This window comes from Hirundo rustica, chromosome 6, assembly GCF_015227805.2.
Source record: "Hirundo rustica isolate bHirRus1 chromosome 6, bHirRus1.pri.v3, whole genome shotgun sequence".
Taxonomy (NCBI): Eukaryota; Metazoa; Chordata; class Aves; order Passeriformes; family Hirundinidae; genus Hirundo; species Hirundo rustica.
The window spans coordinates 30,157,547-30,174,398 of NC_053455.1; the positions used below are offsets into that span (position 1 = coordinate 30,157,547).

The following is a 16,852-nucleotide window of genomic DNA, read 5'->3' on the forward strand; positions in this document are numbered from 1 at the left end:
CTTAGGTAGCAAATGTCTAAAGAATTCTAAATTTTTAAAAAAAAAAAAAAAAGAAGAAGAAAGCTAAAAGACAAAACTGTTTAAAACCCCTGTGCTAGAGAACGCAAGTTGTATGCTTGTGTGAAGAAGTATCTTGGAAATATTTTAACCAGAACATTTTCAGCTCTCAGAAAGAGAGCAGCTTATGAAAGATCTCAATTAGTACACTGATTATCTGAAAGGATCTGAGGCCTACAAATTGTCTTAAAACTGGAGGAGAGGGTTTGTTTCTTTTTTAAGAACCAAAGATGGGTTTGGACATCTTATGAAGACCAAAGCAGTTTGGCCTTCTCTGAAGAAACAAACTAACCACCGTTTCATTTACAACAGAGCTATTGTATTTGGGTAACAGTTTTAAAGTTTCCATTCCAGCTTCAGCTAGAAAGTGTCCTCTGATCTGGAGTACAGGGTCACTTGTGTTCTCCTGCACGAGAGCACTGAGTCACCCTCAGCACAACAAACTGTCTTCCTTTGCAGAAGGTGTTCACACATGTGTAACTATCACCACTCCCTAGGATGCTCATGTGACAGACATTATGAGCTGAAGACATGGAGCAGTTCCCAGGTGCAGCCCAGCCAGCCTCCCCCCACAGGCTGCACTGAGCCGAACCACACCTTCACGTAGTACGTGGTGAGAATCTTCCGGAGGTCAAAGACTTGAAGCATGGAAGCTGCGCTGTTGTCAGTGATGCTGTAACCCTCCAGAACATACTTTGTTACTAGCACTTCCCAAGCCAGCCAACGCTGCCCAAAAGCAGCATTAAAGGAAAGCATGTGAGGAAGGTGGCCTGGTTCACAGCAACAAAAGCCTTCATCTTCCTCCACACCTTCAGTGATGGCCTCTACTTCTCGTTGCTGACAGTAAGTTCCTTAGGAGAAAACAGAGGAAAGAAGAAAGAGTTGAATGCTTTATATGATTGCTACAGTGTGAATTTGTGTTTAGAAGACTTTAAAATTCAACCTATTGACAATTAAATTCTTTCAACACTAAGTGAACTATCTGCCAAGACACACAAAAAATTTAGACAGCTTAATTTATCACTCTAGGATCCCATTTTAGGTAGGTTTCTCTAAAAAGTAGCCACATTGCAATAAAATGGAAAGAGGGACTTAGCATCAAGTGGCAGGAGCATCACGAGGCCCTGCAGCCTATTTTCAATGCAATTAAGTACCAGGATAGAATTGAAAAGAACTTCAGTTTCCAAAGCAGAAGCCTACATTTTAGTGCAGACAGCTAAGGACATCTGAGACACTCACCTCTGAATTCAAGCCCCCTCAGCTGGAAGGTGACCAAGCCGTTTCCTATCTCTATAAGGTGTACTAGTGCATTGAGGTAGTCAGAGGCTAGGATGAAGCAGTCCCCAGTACTGTAGTTTCCCCAGCGACCCAACAACAAGTCTCCACATAAGCTGTGCTGAAGGGAACGGGTTAAATGCTCATAGAAGATAGAATTCAGGTTGTTATCATCTGAACCTGCAGGAAGATTTGGTTTAGGTTATCTGAAACTGCAGAAAAACATCAAGCTTGAATGTCAATTATTACTTCACATTGAATCCTATCTCTTCTTAACCACAATGCTGTTTCAAGGTCACACTCTACCCCCACTTCCCCTTTTTCATGGAATAACTACTCCAAGTGAATGCCAAGTGACACTTATATTTTGAACCAAACTTTCTTAGTCACTCCTCCATTTTCCAAATTATTCCTTCAGTTCCCCTCATGCATCTCCCATCAACCTATTCAAGATAATAAAGTGCAAAAGCAAATGAACACAGATATATCTCAGTGATGTCTGCTGCACTGGTCTCATTACCGTGGCATCAAGACACCCTCAAATAATACTTAGCACTTTTTAAATACCTCAAGAATAAAATGCAAAACAGCTTAATGGCTGCTACAATTATAAATAAAAAGGTAAAGCAGGAGCACAAACCTAAGAATGAAATCAAAAAACTTATAGGAGAGCCTAAAGAATAAAGCAAGAGAGATGATGGAAAAAAAAACTAACGGGAGACAGAGCAACAGATGTTGGGCATGGTTGGACAAGATCAGAGTGCAAACTCATCATGAATCCTACAAAAATCCAATAAAAGCCATTCACATTCGGAAAAAAAAAGTAACTATAAAAAACTCACCCTCAAAAAAACCAAAATAAAACAAAAAACCAACAAACCACCAACCCACTTCCCAAACAACCCCTCCCCCTTAAAGAAACCAATCCCCCCCCAAAACCCCAAACTAACTACTGAAATCCAACTAGGAGAGCTACCTGGATTCCGATCCAGCTGCGAAGCCAGTCTAGTATTTGAATGATCCACACGTTTTGTGCTGAAAATAATACAATAAAGCACACTTACTACAAAATATATTACTGAAAGAATGTCTAAGGAAATAAACTATTAATATAGTGTTAAATACTCCCAACAAAAGAGATTCAAACTGTTACTTTAAAATAATTTTAGATGCATATTTGCTGCTCTTCTCATATGTAAAAGTATTTTTTGTGTATGGTGGCATTATAATTCCTATTAATGTTTGTCCACAGTAAATAGCCACAGAATAATCTTGCACTTTTGTCTAAAGTGCATATGTTTTCTTAGGTATCAAAGATTTAGATGTGAGAATAAATTCAGACCAATTAAATTAGCACAACTAACATTTCAGTATACTTTAGTGAAAGATTAAATTTAATACAGTTCTTTTATTGTCTGAAATTACAACTACAATGCTTTAATCTAAGATTTGGAACACTGCATTTAAATTATTCTAATGCTAGGAGGGAAACAAGAAATACCAGAAATATCCACTCAACTTGCCCTACGCTGTTCATGCAATATTTTATTGGTCAGATACGCTATCAGCAATAGGGAGCTTAAGAGAAATAAAACAAAAAGAACATAATCTGACCTGAAGATTCTTTTACTACTGATCCCACCTTGAACAAAACCCCCCTTACTTTGAAAGATTTTTGTTTCAAGTTCAGCCAGTTTGCTGTGAGCAAAACAATAGCCAACATAGGTAAAACACACCTATGGACTGTTCCCCAAAACCGTTTCATACATAAACTCACTTTTTGATTAAAATTGCACTTCACAATACCATAAATTCCACGTTTAAAAACACCAGGATGGCATACCTCTAAGAAATTACTTAAGCAGCTGAAGAAAATGATCCTAGTGTGAAAAATAGCTGCTACATTATTTCAGAAACCCATTCAGTGAAAACTTTCAGCACTTTTGTAGTGGTTTCACGTTTACTAAATTTTGGTCTTGGTACTTACTACTTTCTTCTATAACTAAAAAACTAAACTGTACTGACCCATGACAACTTTATACTATTTTTCTCTGAGGGAAAAAAATAGCAGATATTTGCAAGCTAAAAAAACCAAACAAAACCTCCAAACCAACACTTCAGACATATCTAGTCTATTAAAACCAAAATTTTTAAAACAATTATGTCACCTACTTGTAGTCTCTTTCCCAGAATTTGACAGGCCTGGCATATGAAGTGATGAATATTGCACTTCCCAGAAAAGGATTCAGTGGAGTAGAGAAGAAAGCTGACACAGCTGCTTGGACAAACAACATGGCAGAATCTGTAGGATAAGAGAATTAAGGAAAGCAAAGCAACAACTACTTTTTTTTAGCTTCTGTGATGATGTTCAATACAGAAGACAGCAACAGCAACCAAGAGCAAAACAAGATCTCTATGAACTTCTATGCAGCAAAGACATTTGTAGTATTTCCAGCAATAAGGGGATTCTTTTTGTTGTTAAAAACAGAAATAGATGGAAATCTGGCACTAGACATGACAGTCATTCCCAAAAGCTCTCTTGAAAATACTAACTCAACACTCCATTAAAACCAGCCTACAGAAGTTTAAAATGCAAAACTCAAGGACTAAAACCATAATTATTGACTCCTGTAAAAGGGATGAGTATCAAAAGAAAAGCTGTGTCATTTTCAGAATAACTTCTGGTCCATGTTTCTTTTAGGTCAGGATGCTATTCCTACAGTAAGGGTATAATTCATAGCATTGTAACAAGGCAGAAAGTGTGCACAGCTACTTTGTAAATACTCACTAGACAAACCTGTTCCTTCAGCAGTTTTACCCCATAACAGAGAATCCATTATAATGCAGTACTCAGAAATTATAAATACATGACTTCAGAAGAAAGTTTGCATTTTAAAAGGATACGTGGCACAGCAAAGGGCTGGGCAAAAGCATGGAAGGCAGATCCCCATGTGATCTGCCAGGGAGCAATGTAGGTATACACAAATCTCAATTTATAAAAGAGTTCCCAAAGCTATAGGGAAAAAAAAAGAGAAAAACAATTCAGTATTTTGGCTAACAGTCAACATATTTCACATCCTGAGGAATTTACTGGTCATCCTAGAGTTCTTATTGATCCACCAGAAGCTTTGAGACTTAGAAAAAGGATGTAATTATAAAAGCAAGTATCATAAGAGACGCTTCATTGCTCTACTTACAAACTCAGGAGATGTTTAGAAAGTTACATATGGTTTCTCAAGCCAACATAAATGCTTTGGGAAGGTGAAGTCTTAGTTGCCTTACAGCATATCTGTTACAAAAAACTGAGAATCTGCAAGATTACCTATCAGATAGGAGTAACCATCTGTTTTCCCCTTTGGATGAACTGAAACACCTAAAAATAGAGTTAAAAAGTTACCTTGCTGAAGAGTATGGACATGAAGAAGAGATCTAGCAGCATGGTCTCAGTAAAACTTTTGTAATCAAAAGTAAAGAAGAGCACTGTGAAAATAACAGTGACATACTGGCACGTTGGGCTACTGAATGAAGAACGCAGTAACTTCAAGCCAGCTATTGTGATCATTAAAGCACCCAACCTGTGTAAGGAAGTCACACAAAACAGTTATTATCTATTATTTGAAAAAGGTAAAAAGACCACTTAAGTTGTGCTGTCATGCAATAACGATCTCATCAAACTTTGATTTGGGTTTGCTTTTGGAATTTGAGGCAGGGGGGTAATGTTAATGATATGTTGGTTTTTAAAAGACAATTTCACATTTGTTTTTTATTTCTTTAAAGGTAACTAAAGGTTACTATCTAAATATTTTCATCAGTACTCTCAAGCCAATCAATGTTCAAGAATTCACATTATTTCTAAGTGTGTCACTAAGAGAGAAATAAAAAAAATTAGGAGATGAAATATCCTTGTAGACTGAAGAGAAACCTGGTCTTTAATTTAGGTTATGAATACTACAATGTGAAAATGCTAGATTAATCATCAACAGGATGTTAATGAACACTGGGTTATCATTTCCTGCATGACTATACTGCTCTAATTTCTATTGAGCTAACTGCCATTTTTTTCAGACATAGCAACTGACGTATCAAAGGGTTATTTAAAAAAGAAGTTAAAGTAACATAATGGCAATACTCCTCCCAAAGGTCTCACAGTGACTGTGATAATGAACCCAAAGCAAGAATTTACTAGGTGCAGGGATTAAAATTAAGAAAGCCAAAAAAGCCATACACCACCCCACAGAATTAATCTAACAACCTGCCCCCCAAAATATTTTCTGTTTCATTTCAATATTTATACTTTCTTTTGTTCTAAGTTAATAGAACTTCAAATCCAAAAAAGACACCTGGTTACTGTTTCTTGGAGGCAAAAAATGCAGGGCCTATTCCTGAGCTATCATTTGCTGAGACAGTCAGATACACTGCTCAAGGGATTATAACTAAAACTCAGTTTAAGAAGCAATGTGCAATTCCATCTAGATATGGACCATTCTTAGGGGCTAGGAAACCTGGGGAATTCCTTGATGAGAGAAGAAAGCTACAGAGGGGCAGCCCACTGGCACACCAACTCAGGGAACAAGTCTGAAATTTATACCTGATAAAATACCAGAACATAGCCCTATCTTGAACTTGCCATCTGGATAATCATATTATAGACTCTGTAGCTCAACAAGCAAACTTATTACACTACTAGGTAATTCCACAACATGTCATCTTCATGGTATATGCTACGAGTTGAATGATTTATCTTTGCAGGAGTGCCTAGTATAACAGTGCAATACACCAATCAGTTTAAGTCAGCTTTATACAGGCTTTCAAAAAAAGAAAAGCTTTATTCATTCCTTGCCTTACTCTTAAGACAATACCATTAAGGTGCTCTGTCTTCCCAATGATGCCACAAGTCACTGTTTAACTTTCCACCACAGCAGACACACTCAAGATTACTTAATAGCCTTTTGTACTTACTCAGTATCCAGTTTCTTTGGACTAGCAATATTCTTAGCGCTGCTACTGAGCTCATTGAGGACTATCAGTGGATAGATAACATTCTTCTCTACAAAAAGGAGCCAAATGTGAAGTTTCTCAAACCACATAACATGTGCAGCATCTGTCAAGATGTATTAAAAAGAAGAAATCAGATGGCGCTGTCAAATCAAAAATCTCTGGTTTCAAAATAAAGATTCTTCATCCAATTAACATGGACTAACCACTTCTGTGGTTTCACTTAACCAAAATGAAGATAAGCTCCTGTCAGTGGCCCCAGTAGAGTATTTGCCATGTTCACACAATAGAACAGCTTGCAAGCTGCTTGCTCACTGTACGCAGAAGGAAACAAACTGGTTTCCACCTCTTCAATAATTCAACATTGCTATTGATGGAGCTGTTTGAAATTATGCACTTTATCTCACACAAAAGGATGTTTTTAAACCCTATTCACTCTGAAGGACTCCTGGTTTACAACTCCACAATACAGAAGAGCCTATGTAACCTGCCAGCGTCTGTCACTTGAGCAACTTTTTTCAAACTTCCACAAGAATTGTAAGGTATGTTTCAAATTAATGCAAATTAAGATAAAAAGATTTATTCTACAATACAGGCTAGAAGATTTAATATCTAAAGTTATGGTAAACATTGATGCATACATAAAGGGCACTAACTGTAGCTTTTCTAGATTTAGAGATTAAAGACTTCAACATATAGTTACACTTTTCACTTCTTCCAAATAAAGTCTGACATCATACTACAACTGCTATTCATATTTATCCATCTTTACATGAAATCACTGGGGGAAAAAAATTCCCACAGTTAGACACACCAATGAAAAGACCATATTGAATGGCTGCTACAAAGGTAGAAAGTTTGCAAATCAATTCTAGTAATTCTCTGCTCCTGAAAGCAGCAGAATGCTTCTCATGTTTTGATAACTATTTAAAGAGAAAATCCAAAATAGTTTCAGTTGATTCCAAGGCAGTTTAGACAGGAATTTCTTAAATCCGCTGTTAACAATAAAAACGCTCCAACAGTGAAGTCCTCATAATCTACCACAACATTTATTCTTCCTGGAAAACTGATAAGCAGTATAACTTCATCTTTTCTGCATCTCTGGGGAAAGATTCCATGAAAACTTTAGCACAAGCTGCAAGCACATCTATGCAGATCAAGTTGTAAGACTGGTCCTTTGTCTTCATCCATCAATTGACCACTTGCACTATTTTCTATTGTTAAATATGTTGACAATAATATTAATAAATCAAATTAGTGCCAGGATGAAGTCTCCACCAGAATGCAGCATGCCTAACCCTCTAAAACATCTGAAAACTTGTTATGTTGAGGAAATACACAGTGAAACACACTTGATCTTTATGAAAAATTCTTGAGGCAATCATAAGTACAAATTTTACCACTTAAGATTTTGAATACTATGTTTTAATGGAACTTCTCTGAGATAATGTTAACACTGGTATTATCATCATCATTTAAGAGATACATAAAATGTCATGGCATCAAAGCATGAGGAACAGAGAAACTAATACATTTACAGATCAGATATAACGAAATCCTCCAGTGATGAGAACAATAAAGAGATTAAGTATATCAAAAGGTAACACAAGTTGGTCAGCAACTACAGCAAGCTCAAGAAAGCGTTAGATACAATACTTACTCCGGACTTCAAACTGATGGTATTCCTTGGTTTTCAGCAGTGGGTGAGAAAAGCAATGCCAAGGAAGCTGCTTTCGGAGTTGAGGCAGAACGTAATGGGTCACAAAGCCTACCGTACCCACCAATGCATAGAGAACATAACTTAAAATAGGCTAAAAAGAAGAATTGAAGAAATTAAGATTTGTGCTTTATAAACAAAATAAAATATTACTTTGCTAGTGTATTTTCCAGCACATGGGCAGGTGCTCCTGCAATACTAATGTATTTCTTCATGAGAAACTGTACTACCAATTTTAAGATAAAACAAGAAAACCTGTGAGAAAAAACCCCCTTCGTATCTAATGAATTTTCACTAAGTTGAAATGTACTTTCAAGTAAAAATAGTACACCAATCTTCTTTCAGAGTCCATTGCTTCTGACCCATATGCATTTCATTTTATAAAGGTATTATTCTCTAAAGGCTGAACCCAATTTACATTTCCATCTGCTGGATAAAAGGAGGTATAAGAATAAGCAAAAACAAATCATTAATTTGACATTCACTTGGGAAGGTAAGAAGTCTCCCACAAGACCATTCCCTTCCACAGAAGTCACAAAATACTGCAAAATTAACAAGGATGATGGTTGGATTCCACAATAATGCTTTCAGCACATTAAAAACTGGGATTGCATTATCTTGTCATAAGTTCTTTGTGAATTCCATGAAGCCCAAGCCTATTGAAATATACAACTGGTGAAGAGCATAAAGCCAAATCTCTCAAACTTGGGGGAAAGCACCAGTCAGGTGGAGTACTGAAATCCAGACCTACAATAACAGAAGGGATATTTTCCTCAGAAAACACAAATACACATGCTTAAGTAATGCACTTCACCTGAAGACATGAAGTTACCTAAATGCATATACTTTTTAAAATTAGTTTCTTGCTTTAACTTTAGGCAGCAATGGGAAGGCAAAATCCTTCTAAAACACATGCCAGAAATTTTCATCTGCCTTACATAAGGGTATTCATAAACTAGTCAATGGTTCCATAACAGGAATACCAAAATAAGAAACTCAGTAACTGCAGTTCTTGAGGGAAACTGCTTTACTTAAGTTCAAGCACAGGATCTAGTCCCATATCATCAAGAGTCACATACAGACATTAAAAGTACCTAAAGTAGTAACACTAGGTAGTCTTACAAATCAAAAACTTGAAACTTTGAAGTCCTGTAAATAATCATTCCAACAAAGGGGTACTGCCCTATACTGCAGTCTACAAAGAGCCATGCCAGCATGGAACTGCTGAGTCAAGATTCAGCCCCTCAAACTTTAACCACTAAACATTTTAAACTTTTTTTTTAAGTTTCATTTTTCCTTATTTCAAAATAACACTGACACTATTTAATTGAGATACATGGCTCAAAAGAGGGTGTTTTGTGTCAGAGCCTAAAAAAAAGTCTAGAACATAAAAAGGAAGTAGGAAAGAGCTAGGGAAGATGAACTTTTGAGCATATAAAAGTGAATACCTTCAGTCATGTACTTGTCATGCTGTATGTTTAAAAGCCATGTGAAATTAGCCAGAAGATTCAGTGAGCTGCCAGAATACACTTTATATCACACCAAAACATTTGAATACAGAAGGCAAATTGAAGACATGAAGTAACATCTTACCTGTAAAACTGTAAATACTGTACTGACATGAATTGCAAAATAGAGGACACCAATGACTATGCACACAATCAGGTCAGACTGCAATCGTTCACTCTGCAGAGTCAAAATAAAATAATTTTAGAAAATACCAGCTTTGGTTGACCTCTTGGAATCATTAAAGCTGGAAAATACCCCCAACGTAGAGTCCAACCTTTCAACACCTCCTTAATACATAAATACAGTAACACTGAAACTGATTAAAGATTTTTTTTTTCAGTTGTGCCAGTGTTAACTATTTCCACTGAAGTTCTTAAACATTTCAGAAGACAAATCTTACAGCTAAGAGCATCAGCTCAACTAAGTGAAAGACGCGTGTTTATAGTGGGACAGGACAAATCAATATACCAAATATATTCTCTAATCCTGGACTGTGAGGTGGTGCAAGGATCCCCTTAAAGCACTGATGAAAGCACTGGAAGGGACAATCAAAGTTCCCCTTTATGTTCTAAGAACTGTTTAAACTACAGAATAGTTAAGATCTGGAAGAGTGTTGCCTAGGCAGAGCTACCAATCAGGTGAAACAACCAGGCTCCTTAAGCTTTCTTTGCAGAAGGGTAAAGCATAGCTTTGGAATGACTCCGAGGAACGAGTCTGAATTTTCCATTACCCATAAAAATGAAAATAAAGCCGTTGATAAAGGGCAACACCCCGCCCTAAACTAGTAATGCCAGACTCGGCCACAAGGGGGCAATGCGTACTTAGGGCCGTAGCAACTGGAAGCCTCAAGATTTGTTCCTACTCGGTAAAAACAGCATTAATATTTACACCCAGAAAATCATTAAAGGATTATCTGCTCCAAAATTGGCCAAATAATTACACACAGCAATTACTGCTGTGAAGCATTAACTTCTTGGGCTTTAACTTACTTTTTTAAATCAGTTGTCCTGATTTTAAAAGCCACCCTAAGAAAGACTATCAAAATCCTCAGCTCCTCTGCCCCCTTGAAAACTAATGCCACAGTTTGAGAGCTAAAGAGGAGCTTGCAGCTCCTGTGGTCACTCTCTCCTGCTAAGTGTTAAAAGAACTGCACTTTCTCTGCTCTAAGTATTTATTTACAGTTTCCACACACTGCACCTCATCATGCTTGTATCTTCTGTATTATGGAAAACCCACCTATACAGCTCAGTGTACAGCGGAGCCCTATGCAAAGCGAAATGAATATTCAACCCTCTTTTGTACAAGTTAAACATACTAAGCTTCTTAAGTCTCTTACTTATTGCTACATTGTGTGAAAAAGAATAATGTTTAAATATTACTACTTCCATAAATATTTAGAGTCAATTTGTACTAAAAATTTGAAGTAGTGTTTAAGTAAGTGGAACAGGTTACATCTGCTTCCAATAGAAAGGAAACAAAACTTAGCCATCCGAACAAACCACAAAAAGCCCCAAAATACTTCCCATCATTTTTATTTTCCACTTCTGGAACAGCAAGCACAAAGCTCTTCCTAACAATTATTAGAAATACTGAGTCAATGTAGCTTTGCCACCATTAACTCTTTCCCACTAACTTCTGCACAAAAGCAAGCATCATCCTATTGGCATCTATGAGCTAAATTAAGATCCTCAGTAATGCTTCACTGAATCCACACCAGGGAATTCCAGCTCTCTGCTTTTACATAACCTAAAATTGCAGTATCAGCACCACACTCCAGGTGTAGCACATGAGTTCAGCTGCAGACTGAAAGGAAATGCTGCGATACCCATTCTAACTAGAACCATGCCAACTGACAAGTGTGAGCTAAGCAAGATCCACACAGATGCTACATAAACCAACGTAACACAAATGCTTAAATGGAATTTTAAAAGAAACAGGAATTCAAAATCCTACTTACCACAGAATTTCTAAGCTTCTCAGGTAAAGGATCTTTTACTTCAGACAGAGGATCCTCAGGGTTTTTGTCTTCAGAATTAGGAAAAAATTTTGATTGCACTAAAGAGCTTAAAATAAAGAAAAAAATCCAGTGAAAAGTATAATAATATCAAAATCAGAAGTTCTATCACATATTTATCACAAAAAATAATTTTGGCACATCAGTGCTTGCACATAGCTGAGCAAATTTAGAGATATCAACTATTAAAGAATTAGGTCTCTGTAGTACAGAACACAACTGACTATTAAAGAGCAGCAGCCAGATGTTCAAACTGCGTTTCTCTAGTAGCAACACAGAATAATTGAACAAAAATGGAATTTTAAGTGAAATTTAGCAATCATGCAACAAAACTTGAATGCATAAATAACTGAACAGAAACGTGCAAAATTTAGAAGTGGTCTATTTGTCAACGCCATTTAAAAAAACATAAATTCTTTGGTTTAGTTCAACAGCAACAACAAAAGAAATCTATTCTAGCCCGATTAATTAATAAATTAGCCATGCTGATCAAACTTCTAAATTCTTAGCAGGCCTTGCTGATACTAAAGCCCCAAAACCTTACACTCATGCTTTCAGAAGCCCACCTACAATGTTACTAGCCATAACCAGTTGGCTGGCAATCTCTCAGTGTGATTATTTTTACATCACTATACATAGTGCAGAAATATTATTTCATTTTATGGACAGGAAGATCATTACAGAACAAGCCCTAGATCTTCAAATGAAAATTTTATTGCAATGAAATACAGCTTACAGCTATATTACAGTGCTTAACTGTGCCACATCTGGCTCAACAGGTGAAATTGCACGTCAAATATGAACATCCAGGCTTTAGTTTTTAGAAAGAACAAAAGAACAAGTATCTAGGGAAAACAACCTCTTATCAACTGAACTAAGAGTAATTGGACAAGGTTTAGTGGTCAACCGAAAGATAAGGAATTTCCTCTGGTGTAAACACTCATGAATCATTAATTTTGTTGTTCACAGAGGAGGTCCTCCACTATCTACCCCAGGCCACTATTTATCAGATTCATCCAACATTATGTTTACATTTAAATCCAAGTTCAAGCTCTGCCTAACCTAGGAACGTGGCTGAGCTTTTATTGGCTGTTCTGGGGGAGGTGCTTCTCCTGCTGGAACTATTTCGTTCTACATGTATTAACCGAATCAAACACCCTCAGCATCAGATCTCTACTCCAACTCAGAATAACATGAATACCTGTTTCTCCATGCTAGATGGGAATATTCATCACCAAAACAGATCTTTATAATTTAGCATAATTATTTGAGCAAGTGCCTGGAGCACACACTCTATATAAGAATACACCAACAAATGAAGTGAAAAGTGTTGTTAAAGAAGCCCCTTTTAAACTTCAGTTTAAAATCAGTGCCTTGAGGACCTCCTTAAACACAGAAAGGGTGTATGTTATTCCCAAGAAACCCACCAGCAGAAAGATGGCACCTGACTGACATTTTGTAGAGTATCAACAGGCAGTTAAATCAGATTTTGGCATGTAAGCGGATTTACCAGAAGCCAGAAAAAAGATCATTGTTAGAGAAGGAACTAGATGCAAAATGTGAGAATGTCTAGCTAACCAGGAATATACAATTTTTGATTAATGCTGGTGAGTACAAGTTCCAACAGTACTAAGTAATAACATTTTTCATAGTTTTTCCTTGCAACTTGCATCTTCCTTTGAGAAGAGAAACAAACTGAGTCACTTACAAAAGTACAGAAGGGTCACTGCTTTGTCTGCTGAGATGATACGATATTGCCACTAACAAACCACAAAATATGGAGAAGAGAACTGGAATATGCTGCCCATCCCAGGAATCCTGGAGACAGAAACAAAATGTTAATAAAAAGGAGAAAGTACACCCCACTTATCTGACACAGAAGAATTATGTATATCACAGAGAACAGAGAAATTAACTACAATTCCACAAAAATAAGCCATGGCTTTCTGTATAAAAAAATTGTTCCACCTTTACCTACATCTAACTATACATCAGAAACTCTAATGCAGTGCACATCCCTCAAGTCTACATCATCTCAATCATTAAACAGTCATCATTTCTCAAAACCATTATGAAGCATTTCCTGCATTCCTTGAGAACACAGGCTCTTAAGAGCTGTATTTAGTCACTTCTTAATTTTGAAGATGATATGTATTTGGACTCAAGATTTATTTTTTCTGATGTGCTGAATGCAGACTAAACAGCAGCTTTATTTGCATTTTTCTGATCTTCACTGGATCTGCAAAGATGAAACAGATATTCTTTGCTAAGGCTTGTTTGTCTTAGATGGGTGTGTTTACAAAAGGCTAATGAGACAAGTGTACAAATTCACGAAAAGCTAATGATGTCCTGCAGGTGATAGCATCAGGGGAGTAACTCCTCTAGGAACTTTCTACTCTGTGATAATATGGAAAAGCCAGTCAACTCTGAGTTGGACTCACACATGCTACAATTTATTGTCAACTGAGCTTGTCTGATTATGGACACACCTGAAAAGAATCAACAGAACCAGCACCACACTCCATACTGTTTTCAAACAACATTTCAAGCAAGAAAAACAGGGGGGGGTCCCTTTGCCAGCCAACTCTAACTCTCCCCTTCAGATAGGCACACATCTTCACTTTGATACTATAAACTATTTATTTGTTTCTTCTCAAGTAAATAGTAATCAGAAAATATTCCACTTTTGCAGCACCAGAAAAAAATACTTAGCATGGGCCATTTTGAGAGGTTAACATACAAGTACATGCAGGCTGCTAGAACACAGGTCACTTGCATGATATTTTCAAGAACTAATGTAGAAGGGAATGGATGGAAAGCGCCATGCGTTTTCAACAAAAAAAAAAAAGCCTGTTAGAGTAGGCACAAATCACACACCTTTTAATAGGAAAAAAAAGCTGCTTTGTTCCTGCACTGCATCCCCTTTATTGACATCACAGCTGAGCAAGTATGAAACCCTAGTAAATCAAACCAATATTTCTAATTCAGCAGTTGTATACTTTAGTTACTTAATATAGAAGGAAGCAGAGAACAAACCCCAAAGCAATAATGTTTACTGCGCATAAATTTTTTCTCACCTTCAGGGCACCATAGCACAGTCCATACAACAATGCTACTGCCACAATACTACAGATGAAACTGTAAAGTGCTGCAAGCAGGCTTGTGGTAGCTGAATTTCACAGAAATGAAAAGGAAAAAACAAAACAAACACAAACATGTTATCTTAAGTGAGAATACAAAATAATTCAGTTTGTTTAAGGTATAAGCCCCCTAGTTTCCCCTACTGTAAAAAAAAGACAATTCAAACCAGAGCAGCTACTTGTATCTTCCCCTACAATTGATTTTTATCAAGAGGATTTTATGTGACTTTTTAAACTTCCTTAGTCATTAAACCACTTTACTATGTGAATAGTTAACTGCAATAGAAACCAGTTAAGGAAGAAAGTGACAGACTTAGGAGGCCAGTAATTCTGTTTCTCAATAATCAATCAGAAGACTTTTAGGCTTTTTAAAAATACAATTAAGTATTTTATGTTTAGAAGGTAGCAACAAAAATAGTGTAACCACTTAATTTTTTAACTAACATACTGATCTTGGCTGCTCCGCATCTCATACTTTTGCCACTGACACAAAACACAACACTCACCATTGCCACCAAAGACATGAATGTCCAGCTGTTCACAGAGATACATCACAAATGTATTCACCTGAGGCAGGAGACCAATGAAGAATACTATAGGGAAACATAGTGTAAACACTACAGGAAAAAAAAAAAGTTGAAAAAGTGGTGAATATGAAAGAAGCAAACTGAAAAATAAGCTTGCAGTTCTAAGATTTCGGGTATCACACACCCAATTTTAACTCAACATCACTGAAGTATTTCCATTATAAATTTCTAAGGAGAATATACATTATGTAAAGTTCTACTTCAATGACTCAGAACTGACTGAATACAGAGGTCATACAAATCAATAGAACTTTCCTTTTAATTGCTGTAGACATGGACACAGGCCAATTCAGGCTTTCCATTTTTATTTAGCAAAGATCAGGCAGGAGTGTTTACAGATTAGACTTTTAAGTTTTCACTCAGTGAGGCTTATCCGAGCCTAACTGCCTGTCTGGAGTTCCAGGAGCAACCCAACACCAGCACTCTGACGTAACGGAAGCCAAGCACTCCACCTCCGGGTTTTCTGCCGCTAAAAACATCTGACGATTTTACTCATTTTCCCACACCACTTCTGAAAGTTCTAATCCTAAATGACTGGGGTTTCTGTTTGTTTGGTTTGGGTTACTTTAACAAGAACAGACAACTGTATGAGTCATGAAAACACCTGCAAATTACAGGATTTCAGAATGTAAAGATAAATGAATACCACCTAATTTCAATACAGAAAATCGTAGGTCTCAATGTGTACATATCATTTACTTTCCATCTTAAAGAATAAAAGATGCAGAAATCATCTTCTATTCACATTCAGATACAGTAGTTCATATCTAATTCACGTGTAACAGCATATTGTAAGCTGTTAAAGATAGAAAGATCAAATAACAAAAATAACACTAGCAGATAAAATCTGGCAGTTTAGGGAGGATTTTTGTATCATCTTATTGACTTGTAGCTTCAGCGTCCAAAAGAAGAAACAGACTTTAAAGTATCTTGTAAAGCACACAAGTCTCAAATTTAATTTACTAATTTTATATGCACAGAATGATTGAATACTGAAAGACATCATGTTCGAAATATCTACAGTCAGATAGATAATGAGAATCTGATTTTTTCCCCTTCTCCATAATAATGCTAAACAATATAATCTAAAACCACAAAGGTTGCAAGCCTGGGCAAAACACTGAATTCTGTATTTTTTACTGACACTAATTAGGAAATACAGGACTACAGACCAGCTCTTCAATACCTAAAGAAAATACTTTTTCAAAATTCTCAAGTCAAACCTCTGTTTCAAATCAATACTCAAGGAAGCTAACACAGAAGGCAAATAGAGTGTTCTGTCACTGACAGCTTAAGAAGTTATTCCCCAAAAGTCTGTAAGTCAAACTACCTTGGGCCCATTGGAAACAAAATTACTACACAGCGCTGGGAATACACAATTTTGATAGAGTAGTCCAGCAAAAAGCCAGTATTTTTGATGCTTTTACAGTCCGCAACATGATTGTTTTCTAACAGTGACCAACTAGGTGAAAAGATAAAATAATTATTATAAATGTGGAGCAGATTTAGAGCAATTGATCAAGTGCAATAGGTGGGACGCAAAATAAAGCATTTATGC

General features: G+C 36.6%; 1 protein-coding gene across 13 annotated transcripts in view; it reads right to left on the reverse strand.

Moving 5' to 3' along the window:
* Window positions 1-16,852, reverse strand: part of PCNX1 (pecanex 1) — a 94,898-nt gene that overhangs the window by 19,786 nt on the left and 58,260 nt on the right. For all 13 annotated transcript variants that reach the window (XR_009207907.1, XM_058420834.1, XM_040068770.2 and 10 more), the window contains 13 exons: window positions 15,214-15,324; window positions 14,645-14,736; window positions 13,276-13,385; window positions 11,511-11,616; window positions 9,638-9,730; window positions 7,988-8,138; window positions 6,292-6,433; window positions 4,730-4,907; window positions 4,237-4,345; window positions 3,505-3,634; window positions 2,309-2,367; window positions 1,297-1,512; window positions 655-908 (listed from right to left, as the gene is read on the reverse strand). Coding sequence is in view for 12 of the 13 variants with exons in the window: in XM_058420834.1 (XP_058276817.1) it covers window positions 655-908; window positions 1,297-1,512; window positions 2,309-2,367; window positions 3,505-3,634; window positions 4,237-4,345; window positions 4,730-4,907; window positions 6,292-6,433; window positions 7,988-8,138; window positions 9,638-9,730; window positions 11,511-11,616; window positions 13,276-13,385; window positions 14,645-14,736; window positions 15,214-15,324 (1,751 nt within the window). In the remaining variant the exon portion in view is untranslated. The remainder of the gene's footprint in view (window positions 1-654; window positions 909-1,296; window positions 1,513-2,308; window positions 2,368-3,504; window positions 3,635-4,236; window positions 4,346-4,729; window positions 4,908-6,291; window positions 6,434-7,987; window positions 8,139-9,637; window positions 9,731-11,510; window positions 11,617-13,275; window positions 13,386-14,644; window positions 14,737-15,213; window positions 15,325-16,852) is intronic.